Source organism: Pollachius pollachius, assembly GCF_949987615.1.
Source record: "Pollachius pollachius genome assembly, chromosome: 2".
In the NCBI taxonomy this organism is placed as follows: Eukaryota; Metazoa; Chordata; class Actinopteri; order Gadiformes; family Gadidae; genus Pollachius; species Pollachius pollachius.
Genome location: NC_136935.1, coordinates 46,409,589 through 46,424,588, shown reverse-complemented (window position 1 = coordinate 46,424,588; position 15,000 = coordinate 46,409,589). Strand labels below are relative to the sequence as shown.

The window sequence follows — 15,000 nt, the reverse complement described above, 5'->3', positions numbered from 1 at the left end:
CGGTAAGACTCAGTTCTGATGCTCAATCCGCCGCTATGCTCCGACTGCTGCTGAAGAGTTATCTTCAAAGCCGGCCGTGGGTTGACCTTTCATCTCCACACACTTCCTGCGTCACACATCCTGTGTGCTACCAGGCCGGGGTAAGTCAATGTATTTTATACGATATCCACAATCACAATACTCTTAGCAACGGTATTGAGGAATGGATTGTTTTCTCTAGTTTGAAGGTGAGCTGTTGTCCTGAAATAAGCGGTTGATTTGATAACAACCATGTTCTGTTTTTGGTCATTAAATCTGAATTCTTATTGTTATCAAACTTTCACCTGGTTTTAGATTACAGAGGTATCAAGTAAACATCTCTTTCCATCCAATTGTAAAAAAAATCATTCTCATTCTCTAGCATCGCCCACCACCACCACCTCCATCACATCCACCTCCTCCAAAACCACCTCCTCCACTGCCCCCCCCCCACTGGGGCCTGGGGCTCAACCGACGCAGAGAGACCCTGCTGCTCTCAACTTGTGCTCCCCGAACCTACGGAGAGGGGCAAGTGAGGAAGGAACATAGTGTAGCATATGAAGAGAGAGAGTGGAAGAGAGAGAGGGAGAGAGAGAGAGAGAGAGAGAGAGAGAGAGAGAGAGAGAGAGAGAGAGAGGGAGAGGGAGAGGGAGAGAGAGAGAGAGAGAGAGAGAGAGAGGAGAGGGAGAGGGAGAGGGAGAGGGAGAGAGAGAGAGAGAGAGAGACAGAGGGAGAGAGAGACACAGAGAGAGTGAGAGAGAGAGAGACAGACAGAGAGAGAGAGAGAGTGAAAGAGACAGAGAGTGAGAGAGAGAGAGACGGACAGAGAGAGAGAGAGAGAGAGAGAGAGAGAGAGAGAGAGAGAGAGAGAGAGAGAGAGAGAGAGAGAGAGAAACAAAGAGTACAGGTATGAGTTTAAAAACGTCTGCTGCTTTCTCTGCCATAATAAACACAATAAGGAACACTTTCACTCGTTGCCAAGATGGACATCTTTTGAAATCCATATCCATCGTTTGATATTCCCCCTGCGTAGGCGCATATGTTTGTGTTATGGGGAGAGATAAAAGCGAGGGGGGATGACAGGGATGAAAAATTAGAAAAGGGAGTGGTGAGAGTTGTGTGATACGAACAAGCCCAAATCAAAGCAAGATGTGAGGAGAATCAAACAAAGGACAGCAAAACAAAAGGGAGAGAGATGTGTACAGCGGCCCACCAAGGAAGCCACATGTGGTCTCCCCCACTTTGATGTCGGCTGCACTGTACCACAGACACCACTGGCAGAGCGAGTTCCCACTCTGTCAGACACACGGCTGGAGGTGGTGATGGGGTGGGTTGGGGGGTGGGGGTGAATACAATTCTATATTTCATTATTTCTCCCAGACATGCGATGGGTAAGATTTACTGGCAATACCAGCACGTCATGAAGACATTGTTGAGGAATGTGCGTGCTTATGGGTGTGTGTGTGTGTGTGCGTGTGTGTGTGTGTGTGTGTGTGTGTGTGTGTGCGCGTGTGTGTGTGTGTGTGCTTGTGTGTGTGCCTATGTCTGAACCAGTCCTCGATACAACGTTTGGGTGGTGTAGGTTTCACTCCCACTGACCTCAGCCGACTGCGTGAGACCATCTAGACACCGGCCCATGCCCCCCCCCCCCCCCCCCCACCCTGGTGGACAGCAAGCCGGCACCTGACCTGACAGTTGGACAAAGAAGGCGATCGGGGACATGGGGGTGGGCGGGGGGGGGCAGAGGTTAAAGGTCGGGAGAAGAGTCTGGACGTGGAAAAGACTGGGGGAAGAGAGAACGCATCGGTAAATCACAGCGAGTCATCCCGCATCAATTCGTCTTCTTCTTATTAAGCCTCACAGAGAGACCGTCAGGGGAGACTGTCGGGGCCTCACGGGGAGACCATGTCCTGCACGCAGCGGGGTCAACCGATTGGACCGGAGCGGCCAATCAAGGCCTCCGCGGGGCTCCTCTCCTCTCCACGCTCCACCTCCATCCGCGCCTCTCTCTCTTTTTCCCACACTTTCTGCCAACCTGCCGCTTGTTTTCATCGTGTGAGGTGTTCATTAATCCCTGTGCTAACTGGTGCATGCCGGTGCCTTCCTCAGGATTAATCATTCTCCATGTGTCGGTATTCTCCCCCTGATAATGTCAACTCCCGGTATCAGAGTGTCAAAGTACCCACTCCTTTCTATTTCCCGGCGGTCTCTCACTTTTACACTACAAACGACCACACGGACCATGCAGGAGAAAAAACATAAAGGACAAAAGACAGATATAACAGATTTGGGGAGTAAGGGGGAGGGGGGAGGATCGGGGGGGCAGGTTTAAAACCAATGGGCTGGCATGAGCATAGTGTTATTAGTAAACAGTCTGCACCCCATCCTCACACTACCACAGTCCACGTTTCCAGCGAGACCCTTACATAAAAGAATCAATGCCTGTGTTTGCGCTCTCCTCTATCCCTACACGTCGGAGTTCCTCCAGAGAGGGACGGGAGGCTTACGGCTTCATAAGCCTCCTAAATGGCTGAGTAGGGCTGTTTCTTAGTGCGGATATCAAGAAAGCAATGTTTTGCTACCCTGGACAACATGATGGGAAGATATCCAGAACAACTAGGGCCAAAGAGAGAATTCCCAGAATTGACTCTGATATTTTGAGGTTAAATCGTACTGATGCCAAACATCTGCTGATCTGAACCTGTTCCAAGATGGGTGTGTTTCTCCTAATCAGCAAGTTATTAATGATTTGAACACTTCCTTGAGGAAAAGCTGTGTTTGTTATTACCAGGGAGCACTCACACGCTCTCTGAATGCTCATTCAAGTAATAAATCCCGATTTACCATTGGCCCAGTGCCCCTGTATGCCTCTTTAGTCCTCCCTGTCTCCGAGGGAGCACCCTTCCTCTTTCAGCCCATTGATGTCTTTCTCTTCTTTATGCCCGCTGGCCTGAATCACGCAGCCAGGCAGTTTTCCACCAGTGTCTGCTCTGAACGCTCCGTATCTCAAACAGAACCCGTTTTTTTGTACTGCATCACTTCCTGGGTCGTTTGTAATGTAGTTAGCAAAGTTCATACCGAAGTGAAGTGTTTTTTTTTTTTCTTCTAAATCACAGGGATGAATGGCAAACTGAATTCGGCGACTTGGGTCTGTTAATGTCTAACAATGCGATACACAAATATATTACCCTCTACTTACTTTAGTACTAGTCTTATCACATATCAAGAATTTCATGAGTTCCTTTAAGCATTCATTGACCTTGTAAAGCGCCAAAAATATCTTCACAAGACCTTGCATGAGCTTACAAGATTGGAATTCATTCAACTTGAATTTGACTCTTTGTAGCATGCTATTCAGCTTCTAGATGGCCCTTTCTGCTGTGTTGGAGCAGGCCAACTTTGTATTGTGTTTCTTCAATGGAGGCATGGCCTACTACAGATTTCAGATATGGTTTTCTTTGTTCAGTATGGTTTGCTTACAGACTTAACACCTCTTTTGCACAGTCCTAGTCCTGAGCTCTTTTGGTTCCAAGTCAAGCTTGCCAAGTGGTGATGCAATCATTCTGTATGAGTTCAAACAGCATAGAGGCTTAAAAACAATAGTAACAGCTCCAGTCAGAATCACAGTGACTCGTTAGTTCTGTGTCATGTAAAAAACCAAGGCATAATCCGCCAGAATAACAGAAGACATGAGCCACAGGAACCGGTAGAATTTAACATCTGCACACACACACAGACACACACACGTCCTTCTCCAGGCCTAGAGAGGTTCCTTCAGGACATTGCTGGTGCTCCACGTATACTCCATGCCTCAATGTCATGCAAATACATGCACACAAACACAAACACTCTTCTATTGTTAGACTCACATTCACACACAAACTATAAAAACACATTTAGCCGGCGACAACACCCCCACCCTACTCTAACCCATGGGCTCCCCCACCCCGTGCCCACCCCTTCCCAAAGCTGTTTGGAGTGACTGCGGTGAGTCCATCAAAAAGCACTTAACGGCAGCCTGGACAGCCGCCCCCACCCGCTCCACCACCAGGCCCAGCGTGGAGCTCACCACCGTGGGTGGTGGCAGGCCGTGTGCACTGGCCCGACTGGGACACAAAGGCCCCACCGCAGGGACCCTAGACGACAGAAAGTTGGGATGGGGGTTGAGTTTTTGTTTTGTTTGTTTCTTTAAGAAATGGAAAAGAGCTGGTCGGTTGCACGGGCTGAGACAGCAGCCACGCTGGTGCGTTTTCATTTTAGAGTGAGGGATTGTTCAGTGCGCTGTTTACCGTTCCTTAGGTTTTCCGTTGTGTTTTTTTGTTTGTTTGTCTCCGTCTTTATGATGCTACGGCTGTGTGGGACTAGAGCAAAAAGCTTGGTACAATTATTATATAAAAAAACATTGCAACACCAGTGTAAAAACATTTGTCTCTTCAGTATGTGACACAGAATACATTTTCCAAGCTGAAGACAGCAATGTTTAAGCCTCATATGATATTTCGAGGACAAGCTTGCAGTTGATGTGACAAATGAATTGAGGAGACTGTGAAGAATCTAACTCAACAATTGTTTTAGCAGCAGACTGATGTCTGTCAGCTCCTTGGCACAACTTAACATTGAAATCCCAGACCAACAATGTGAGTACGGCAGCCCCAGACTCTGAGAAGGATATTGAATGTGAAGAGGGAAGCTACTCAGACATGATTTATTTATTTGAAACGGAGTAGTCAGAACAAGAGCTGCTATCAAACTGCGGGGGTCGGGACATTGAGAATACAGTTTACTGGATCCAGAATGTGAATAACGCTCTTTCTATTTGCATGTAACCATTTGAATTTGATGAAATGCAAAACAAAACTATGAGCAATTGATTAGATCATATGCAGATCAAATGATAATTTGGAAAATGCATTTTTAACCTGCGTTTGATTCGTCGTTCAGTTTTCGGCATAACATTCTTTAAGTACTTGCTTGTGAAAGCACTTCAAGACAGTCAAAACAATCGTCTTAGAACACTATGCACAATATCTAATACCAAGTTAGAGATATGTATCATAATATCACAACACCGATAACACCCTGAATCAAAAAAAAATTCATTCAATTTCCCCAAACATCCCTGTTTCATCATGACGTGAGGGAAAAATACACTCCATTGTAGCATAATCTCTGAAGCATTTAAACCCTGAGGATTAAAACTAAAATCGCCAGTGGGGAAAAGGAGAAACCTCCGAATAGGGGAAAGGCCAAGGGACACAATGGATTTGGTTTATGAAACAGTTCCGTTTTGGGACCAGATCACGTGTAGGTACAAAGTTATAAATTGGGTAGTTTATGGGTTTTCAGTTCAGGTACTGGGTTTGGTTAGTAATTGTCAAGTTTAGGTATTCGTTTGGAGATGGTTGGGTTTTGGAAAGGTTTGAGGGGAAAGAACAGGGAATACAGATAGCATGTGTCCATGTGCGGGGAGAATTGGAGAGTGTAATGTGGGCTGTGCACAAATTCCACAACAACAAAACTCACTTAAAGCAATCACCCCAACAAATCCAGACAACCTCCATCGGCTAATAGAGTAATGGGCCAACAAAGTCGGTTACTTACGGCAGTACTCATTAAAGCTCTTGGGTGGCTAAATTTGTCCAGATTCTTCAGTCAAAAGCTCGCAATAACAAGCAAGAGGGATGCTTGTTTTATTCTACTTTGATAGTGACGGTAAACAAAAATAAAAGCAGACTAGCCCTACAATCTAGATTGCAGTATTGTTTTTTCTTAGGCCGTCTATATAAGGCATCTTAGCCTCCAATAAAATCCAGCCGTACAATCAATTCCATTTATAGGCCTACTTCCACATGTGTCACAAACATCAAATATTCAAGGATCATTTGAGGCAGGCTAGCTGCTGTAACTTTTTTTTTTCATGTTGTTACGATGCTAAATGTTGACAATTGGAAGCCAATTGTTTAGTTCTCCATCTCCATTGGCTGCCCGAAGATGGTCATCACATTTCTTGTTTTCCACAGGCATAGAGTATACTTTTTAACTATGGTGTGAAATGTGATTTAGCCTACATTTGGAGTAGTGTGTGTGTCTGTGTGTGTGTGTGTGTGTGTGTGTGTGTGTGTGTGTGTGTGTGTGTGTGTGTGTGTGTGTGGGGGGGGGGGGGTAGTTATTCTGATCATCATCCCATTACAAATGTAATCACAACTCGTGAGAATATGTTTAGGCATGGGGAAAAATAATAATTGCACTTTGATTGGCTTCTGATTTTCTATTTGTCTGATGAAGGTGTCGCGTCCGGTTTGAACCATCTTCTATCCGTCTTGTTTTCCAAATATGGTCCACTGCATATATGCATCTGTCTTATACCCTTCTATAACTCACTGCACATCTGTCCGTCTCCCTGTCAGTTAGTCCTTCCATCTGTGTATCGTCTTTTTATATAACATGCAGGGAAGATATACTATTAATATTCCAGATCGGGGTCCAACACTTTGACGCCTTGAGGTCGAACAAGTATTTCCATTTTTATTTTTGCTCTAACTTGTTGAGGCTTCCCTCCGTGCTGCCTCCAGCCCGTCGGAGCAACGTGGAGCTCCAGAGAGATGCTCTGGTATTAGCACGGCGTGCTGCCCAGCCAGAAGGCATAGGAGTTGTGTGTGAGGGTGTGTGTAAGTGTGCGTGTGTGTGTCTGTGTGTGTATGTATGTGTGCATGCATGAGTGTGTGCCTGCGTGTGTGTGTGTGTGTGTGTGTGTGTGTGTGTGTGTGTGTGTGTGTGTGTGTGTGTGTGTGTGTGTGTGTGTGTAGTTGTGCAGCTATCATGTGCATTAAGCTGTATTGTTTTTCAGGTCAGGGCTGAAACACTGGGATTCAGGTTGTCATGTAACGGATTAGCAGAAATGAGAGGGGGGGGGAGAGACTGCAGAGGAGGGTGTAAAAAGGGATCATGGGAACTGCCAAGGCAAGTTAGACAGTATAGTAAGACATTGAACCAGAGTGGACACACTGATGAGGTAGGGAGGAAAGGAAAGAGAAAAATAAGAATCAAGCAAATAAGAAAGAGAGAGGGAGAGAGAGGTAGAGATGGAGAGAGAGTGAGAGAGGGAGTGAATGAGAGAGAGGGAGAGAGGGTGAGACACAGAGATAGAGGGAGAGATAGAGAGAGAGGGGGGCGAGAGAGGGAGAGGGGGAGGGAGGGAGAGGCGGAGGGAGGGAGGCAGAGAGAGGGAGAGAGAGTGAGAAAGAGTGAGAGAGAGAGAGAGAGAGAGAGAGAGGGAGGGAGGGAGGGAGAGAGAGGGAGAGAGAGGGAGAGAGGGGGGGAGAGAGGGAGAGGGGGAGGGAGGGAGAGGCGGAGGGAGGGAGGCAGAGAGAGGGAGAGATAGTGAGAAAGAGTGAGAGAGAGAGAGAGAGAAAGAGGGAGGGAGGGAGGGAGGGAGAGAGGGAGAGAGAGGGTGCCATAAGGAATGTCTGATCGCAGTTCAGCTCATTAACAAAAGAGAGAAATGGATAAGGGTCTTAAGTAATCACAGACCAATGTCTTTGGCTTTATCTGACTCCTACCATTGGCCGCTTAGCGCAGGTTGTTCTTGACCCACGGGACATTCACCAGTTAATCTGCCATCTAATCTTCTTAGCAGGGATTTAAAGAGATGTACACCACCCCCAAACACACACAGCCACGCGACCACCCACACACACTCAAGCATACGCAGCGCCCTGGTGCACACAATAAACACACACGCAAATGTTCACATCGTCTCACACAAATGTCTAGTCACATCGCACCCCCCTATCCATTACACTATATAAAATAAGTCACGCATACATTGAAAGGTATACATTGATCTAGTATCAGTTTTGATCTTTTATTCACTAATGACGACTTGTGGAGTTTTCACACTGAAGTAACAAACTGTCCAACGTCGGCGTGAAAGGATGCATCCACGTTGACAAGGCCTCATCGTTCAAGAGCAAAGATAAAGTTATACGATGCAAGGTGCAACACGAGACGAACAGCAGGTCCATCGAACGCTAAATAATTGTCAGCAAGTTAAGAGGTGGGGTTGGGCTTCCATTAGTAATCTGATACATGCTCTCGTCCGCAGACTCAGTAATGCACTGTGGACTTTAGGCAACTTTGAATCTTGGACATAGTTTTTCCAATGCAGATTGGATCTGTACCTGACCTGTACACCAGAATACAACAGATAACATTGGGCAGTATTCTACAAGAATATCTGCATGCTGGTGTGGCTGATCTGCACTCTGGATTAAAAACAAAAAGCTTTGAAACACAAAAAAGTGCATTATTATTATTTATTTTTTTCCCCCCGTTGCTTGGTACAGTGTTTTCCTTGTTCTGCATGTGCAGCCTTGCTCAATTATGAAGTTTATGTATTTAGAGCAAGGCGTCGGCCAATGTCTGCAGCACACGGTTCCGCGCGTTCCAAGAGCAACACGGCAGCAAAGTGAGTTACACAACAAGCGTCCAGTCCACCACGTCTAGCATGAGGTCAGCCCTTCTATCTGCCTCGCTGCCGATCTGCGCTTCCATTGGTTCGCCCTGACGGAGTCACAGCCATTTATTTACGCTAGTCCTAATTAGCATCTGACGTCTAAATTATAAAGGGCTGTTTCAGAAACAAGCTACGTGTTGCGCGGAGCCTTGGCTTGCGTCGCGTCAGATGGCTGGTCTGAGGAGCGCCACTGGGGTTTGGAAAGGGCAGCGTGAGGAGGTAGGCTCTGGGGATCTGGTTTTGGGTCCGAAGCAACTTTAACCACACACACACAAACACACACACACACAAACACACACACACAGACACACACACACGCACGCACGCACACACACACACACACACACACACACACACGCACGCACAGACACACACACACACACACACACACACACACACACACACATACACACACACACCCACACCCACAAAGGTACAGCTCACTATTTAGAGGGGTTTTGGATGCTTTTCCCTAACTATCATAGCCACTAGCCAGGGCAGGTGACCCAATGCCAAATGCAAAACAAACTGCGAAAGAAAATAAACACGAAATTCACTGAATATTGCAGGAAAAAAATATGTTCTTGCAAAAACGTACAATGGAAAGAAGCTAATATATAGTTAGAGTTGGACCACTAGGCTAGGAGGGGGATCTTGGCTGAGCTACATCGCACGGCGCTAGCAAGGCAATGACTCTCAAATCGATTTTAATTGCCGTTCAGGATTTCTTGGCTACTACGTTATGTAGCCAAAATAATATAACAGTCCTAAGATGTATTCATGCCCACAGTCTTTATTTAACATTAACAAAAACTTGATGTTATTGCTGAATAAACCACCAAGTGATCCCAGATGTCCTGCACTAATCCAACCAAATCGACTGGATACAGTAGAGGACACTGTAACATTGGGACCGAAATTTTTAACTTCTCTGTTTTACAACAACTTAAATAGCAATTGCTCTTTTGGATGTAATCTTTGTGGGATTTTTCAAATATACTTTGTTTGGTTAACAGAGCTGAACATGCTTGTTCATTGTGTTCATCAGATGGCGCAACAGCAATTACCCATGTTTCACCACAGATTGAGCTAATTTTAAGTGTTTGCTCTTTACATGTTCAAGGACATAAGAACATAAACAAACCCTTGCGTATGTTTGGTACCTTCAGCACATACATCTGTGGCTTATTATTGAGTGAATATCTGGTAGAACATATGTCGTATGTGTATAATAGTATCCATCGCAATCTAATAACGATAACAGTAGGTCAGGCTAATAATATCACATTTAGCAAGCAGCAAAGGTCATGGCGAGTGGTGAATGTCTGCCTGCTACACATGATTTGTTTTGGACTCTGCTTTTCTTTCAGCTTATTTGAGAGTATTGTGTGCTTGTGTTTGAGCTGAGAGAGAAAGAAGGGCCATACTTTGCATACTTTGCACACACACACACACACACACACACACACACACACACACACACACAAACACACACACACACACAGCTGTGCAGAGTGCATAATTATATAAATAGTTTATTAGTATCATAACATGTACAGAGGATAACTATCCAGCTTGTATGCAGATAACATGGCCAGAGTGGAAAATAAGATTCATAGCAAAATTAAAGGTTATAAAAATATAGAATATTTACAGCATGTTTGTGTGTATGTGTACTTTTTCATGTGTGTTTGACATGGATGTGTCTGTGTGTGTATCTCTGTGGATGTGTGTCTTTTGGTAGCGGCGAAAGTCTTTGAATGTGAAATGTACTCCAATCCATTGTCCGCAGACAGAATCTTCTGGAACATCCGGGGGGCTTCTTAGAGGCTTTTAATCCCGGTTCACTGAGTGGGTCGCACACATAAGTCAAAGATAAGACTTGTAACCCTGTAAGCCAAACTCGTTTCACCATTTTCACCATTCAATTTCGCACAAAATTAAAAAAGGTTGTTTACCCCCAACCCCCCAATGAGTCATCGAAGCCGTGGCAAGGCAATGGCTTTTTTATGATTTGGTTTGGATGCGCTGCCTGTTTACTCAACCTTACTACGAGTCACCCGCTGGCGGAGGATTCCCTGCGTTTGATCCAAGATGGCCTCTTTCTCTTCCTCTGTCCTGATCCTCTGACCTGCTCTACTTGTCCTCATCTCCTCCACCCTGACATGACCCGGGAATGTCAGCGTTGACTCGAGCACCACAGGAATGTAACAGCAGACGTCTGACCAGGCCGCGGATGTCTTCTTCTCAAAACACAGTTTAATCTCTTTAATTCCTCCATCTTCTTCTTCTGCTCCTCAGCGTCTGTCCATCCGTTCCTTACCGGATGCCTGGAGGAGATAGAGGACGGAGGAAGTCTGTTAAAGAACTGGGGGGTTTGGGAATCTTCTCACGTCCATTCACCGCAATTAGATCTCTCATTGGTATCTGATCATCTGATCGCTAGTTGTACATTGCATTGTCTGTCTGTCTGTCTGTCTGTCTGTCTGTCTGTCTGACTGTCTGCCTGTCTGTCTGTCTGTCTGTCTGTCTGTCTGTCTGTCTGTGTGTGTGTGTAGGCATGGCATGCATGTGTACGTGTGTGTGTGTATATGTGTGCAAACTAGTGTGTGTGCCTGTGTGTGTTTCCCTGTGTGTGTGAGTTTCTATAAAAGGAAGAGGGGGGGGGGGGGGGGGGGGGGGGTGAGCTAAATGTCTCCAGGGTGTAGTTTAAGCAGAGAGGAAAAACCCAGTAAATACCTCAGATCTGTTATCAGCTCCTATCGCTGGAGAGACACACATTCACACAGTACCGTCACATGGGAAAGGGGAAATAACCCTGGTGCTCTGGCAGAAACATAAACTGGCACACACAAACACACAGGCACAGCCACACACACACACGCACGCACGCGCACGCACGCACGCACACACACACACACACACACACGCACGCAAGCACGCACGCACAAACACCATACTCCCCGTACCATTGTCTGAGCGCGTGTGCGGGTTGTTGGGCAGCCTGTTGGTGCAGGTGCATTCGAGGTGCTCCTCCAGCCTGACCTGCACCTCCCGCAGCTTGGGCCGGCGCCGGACGTACTCCACCTTGGCCACCTGGCAGGCGGAGAGACAGGGAGGGGGAGATGGAGGAAGAGAGAGGGAGGCAACAGTGAGATAGCACCAAGAATGTGTGTGTGTGTGTGTGTGTGTGTGTGTGTGTGTGCGTGCGTGTGTGTGCGTGCGTGCGTGTGTGTGAGGTCGGTGGATGAAATGAGTCGTGGAAGAGGGAGGATGGAGTCCTCATCGGTTCTGTTGATGAGCGAGAGCTGCCAAACCCATGGGGGGTGCCAGCACATGCCAGGCAAAATGGCGTAGAAGTAAGAGTACGACGACGTGATCCCCCTGTTTGCAAAACTGTCTAAACTATGAGGCAAGTCTGACAAATAAGTGTCAACTGAATGTAAGCCATGTTCTATGCGTGGTCACAAACTCAAAGCGTCACCATTTAAGCAGAGTTTGAACGGGTTTGGGGTCTTTAAAACAGACAAGAGGACAAGATGTCTACCTTCTCCGTTTTCCTCCTCACGAGTTCCACAGTCAAGCCAACACAGGTTCAGGCACATGCATACGCACCCATCAGCACCTCGGCACAAATATAACGCACGCACACATTCCCACTTGGCAGATACGGTGTCAAGGCCAATAAGGCTCCAGGACTGAGTTGAACAGCGTCCGATTGGTTCAAGTCTAAACATAGTGGAGTGAGGCAGGGGAAGCCGACACATAAAACACAGTTAGGTTGGTGTCTGCGTTGCAGAGTTCCCCTGAGGTCAGAGTCTGTGGCCTGTGAAGAAACAGTGGACAGATTGATTGGATCACGAAGGGACCATGTGAGAGAAGTTCCTCCTTTGAAACCAAGTCACGCTTGATTAGAAGAGTTGTTGTTGTTATCGTGGCTTTGGTACTGGCGAAGAGTAGGGCAGAGGAGAAGAAGAGAGACGAGACAAGAAAAAGCGATAAAGCGAGAAACAGAAAGGGAAGATGAAAACTAGGAGGGGGATGAAAAGAGGGAGAGGATGATGAAGAGGAAGAATCACATACATACGCACACACACGCACAGTACAACCAGCCATCTTGCAGTTGTCCCTGGCTGCATTATCTCAACATCCAGAAAAAGAAAAAAAAAACAGGTACTGAAATAATTGCCCTGTGGTGTGCAGATCAACCAGGCCTGAAATTCCCATCGTCCGCAGTCACCAAACTTTCCATCTGCATTGAAACAAATCACAAGCCGTTGGACGGACATAACAGAGACATAAATCGAGGTCTCAATGAAGCCGAGGGGAAAAGCTCAGAGGACCAAGAGCTCCAAGAGCAGTGGTTTGAAACAACTGTCCAGCATGGTGAAGGGAGATGGTCAGGCTGATACTGACAGGCACAGGCACGCACACAAGCACAAGAACACACAATCCTAACCTCACCCCTTTAATATCAGAAACTGCTGTGATGCGGCTGTCTGTGTGTGTGTGTGTGTGTGTGATGTGGCACAGTGTGTGTTTGATGTGGCTGCGTGTGTGTGTGAGTGTGTGTGCGTGTATCGATGGGTTTCTGCGAGGTCCGTCAGCCTTCGAGGCAGTGAGAGCTGGGACTAAAGATATTCAGCAGGCTTAACTTTTGATTTCCTCCCGGCCAGACGGTGGATTGCCTCCCTTTCATCTGGCTCCGGGTATCAGAAGCACCGGCAAACACCCAATCAAAGCACCCTCCTCCTCCTCCTCCTCCTCCTCCTCCTCCTCCTCTCACTCCTTTCTCTCTTCACGCTTCCTTTCCCTTTCATCGCATTCTCAACTCTAACCTCTCTCTCTCCCCCCTCCCTCTCTCTCTCTCTCTCTGTCTCTCTCTCTCTCTCTGTCTCTCTCTCTCTCTCTCTGTCTCTCTCTCTCTCTCTCACACTCTACCTCTCTCTCTCCCTCTCCCACCCCTCTCTCTCTCTCAATTGCTCTAATTTCCCCTGACTCGATTAATATATTCACATCGAAAACATTACTCATTAACACAATCCACACAACACACACCCTTTGCAGAGCACAATAAGCAACAGTTGGTTGTGATTGGCTGAAGTCCTTGACAGTGAGGCGAGATTAGCCACTAGGATCTCACCTCCTTCTCTCACTGTCCCCAAAGGAAAGGAGTATTTTAAAGAAGAAGTACGTCAATTTGCGACATTCCACTATGTTAAATCAATGCTATTTTCATATAAATATCAATCAGCAAACTAGAAACAGCCATACACGATTTAGTGAACTTCTTACTGGATATGGCAAACACTATATGAAACAAACGACCCCCCCCCCCCCACACACAGAAACACACACACTCACCAAGAGGTTTCCAGCTGGCTCTGTATGACTATAAACCAGTACTTTAATAGGTCTTAATGGTGGCTTTGGCAAAGATCAAAAGAAAACTGAGCTGGGCTGAGCAAGCACAGCAAATACTGTACCACACACACACACACACAAAAACACACACACACACACACACACACACACACACACACCAAACACAAATGTATGCAATGCACACAAATATCCACTCACAATGAATCTAAAGGGTTCAATGACAAAGCTATTGTTAGCCAGTGCTTATAAGTGTGTTATCAATGGCTATACTAAAATTGCTGCAAATCACTTATAGGCACACTCATTTGTATGCCTGTAAGTACATTCACGTACAAGTGTTTGCCCGTGTGTGTATTTGCATTAAAAAATAGGGTCAAAGTTCACACTAATTCAGGCGTCCACCACTCCAAACGCTGTGGTGACATTCTAACAGTGGGGGGGTTCCACTGCCCACTGCTGCCGTGGATAAAAGCGTCTGCTAAACGACTTCGTCTCATTGACCCCAATAAGATGTAGGCTGAAGCCAATCACACTGTTTCAACATTGAGGTACACTCTAGAAATGACTCTACTTAAAAAGTAAGTGTTAAAGTCGGTATTATAAATAATAGTATAAATAAGGGTTGAGGTCGGTGGTAGTTACGTTCCGGCCCAAGCCTTTCATTGAGGTTCTGCAGTACAAGCAGAGGTTCAGTTCAACACTTAGATTAGAGATGTTCTTTGCCTGTGTAGTAAATAAGATATTCATGTGATGGTATCGGATCGGCGCATAGACTTACATACTCGCCGATACGATGCTACGTTTTATACAGTGTCGGAGGAATTTCCGACACTGGTATCGGTATCGGAACAACTCTACTCTCTAGAGCTCCCCTTGAGGGTAGTGCTGGCATAGAGTTAAACCATTGACACCCCATATTACATCCAATCACTCCATCCCTCCACCTCTTTGGCAACACAACCAGACCCACCCACCACCACCACCACCACCACCACCCAGACCCACCCACCACCACCACCACCACCACCACCACCACCACCACCACCCAGACCCACCCACCACCACCACCACCACCACCACCA

At 46.6% G+C, this 15,000-nt stretch overlaps 1 protein-coding gene across 1 annotated transcript in view; it reads right to left on the bottom strand.

Moving 5' to 3' along the window:
• Window positions 1-10,077: 10,077 nt before the first annotated feature.
• The window catches only part of LOC307091874 (platelet-derived growth factor subunit A-like), a 10,036-nt gene continuing 5,113 nt past the window's right edge, over window positions 10,078-15,000 (bottom strand). The window contains exons 5-6 of the mRNA XM_079758713.1: window positions 11,503-11,629; window positions 10,078-10,863 (exon numbers count right to left, since the gene is read on the bottom strand). Coding sequence (XP_079614839.1) covers window positions 10,853-10,863; window positions 11,503-11,629 — 138 coding nt within the window. The 3' untranslated portion in view covers window positions 10,078-10,852. The remainder of the gene's footprint in view (window positions 10,864-11,502; window positions 11,630-15,000) is intronic.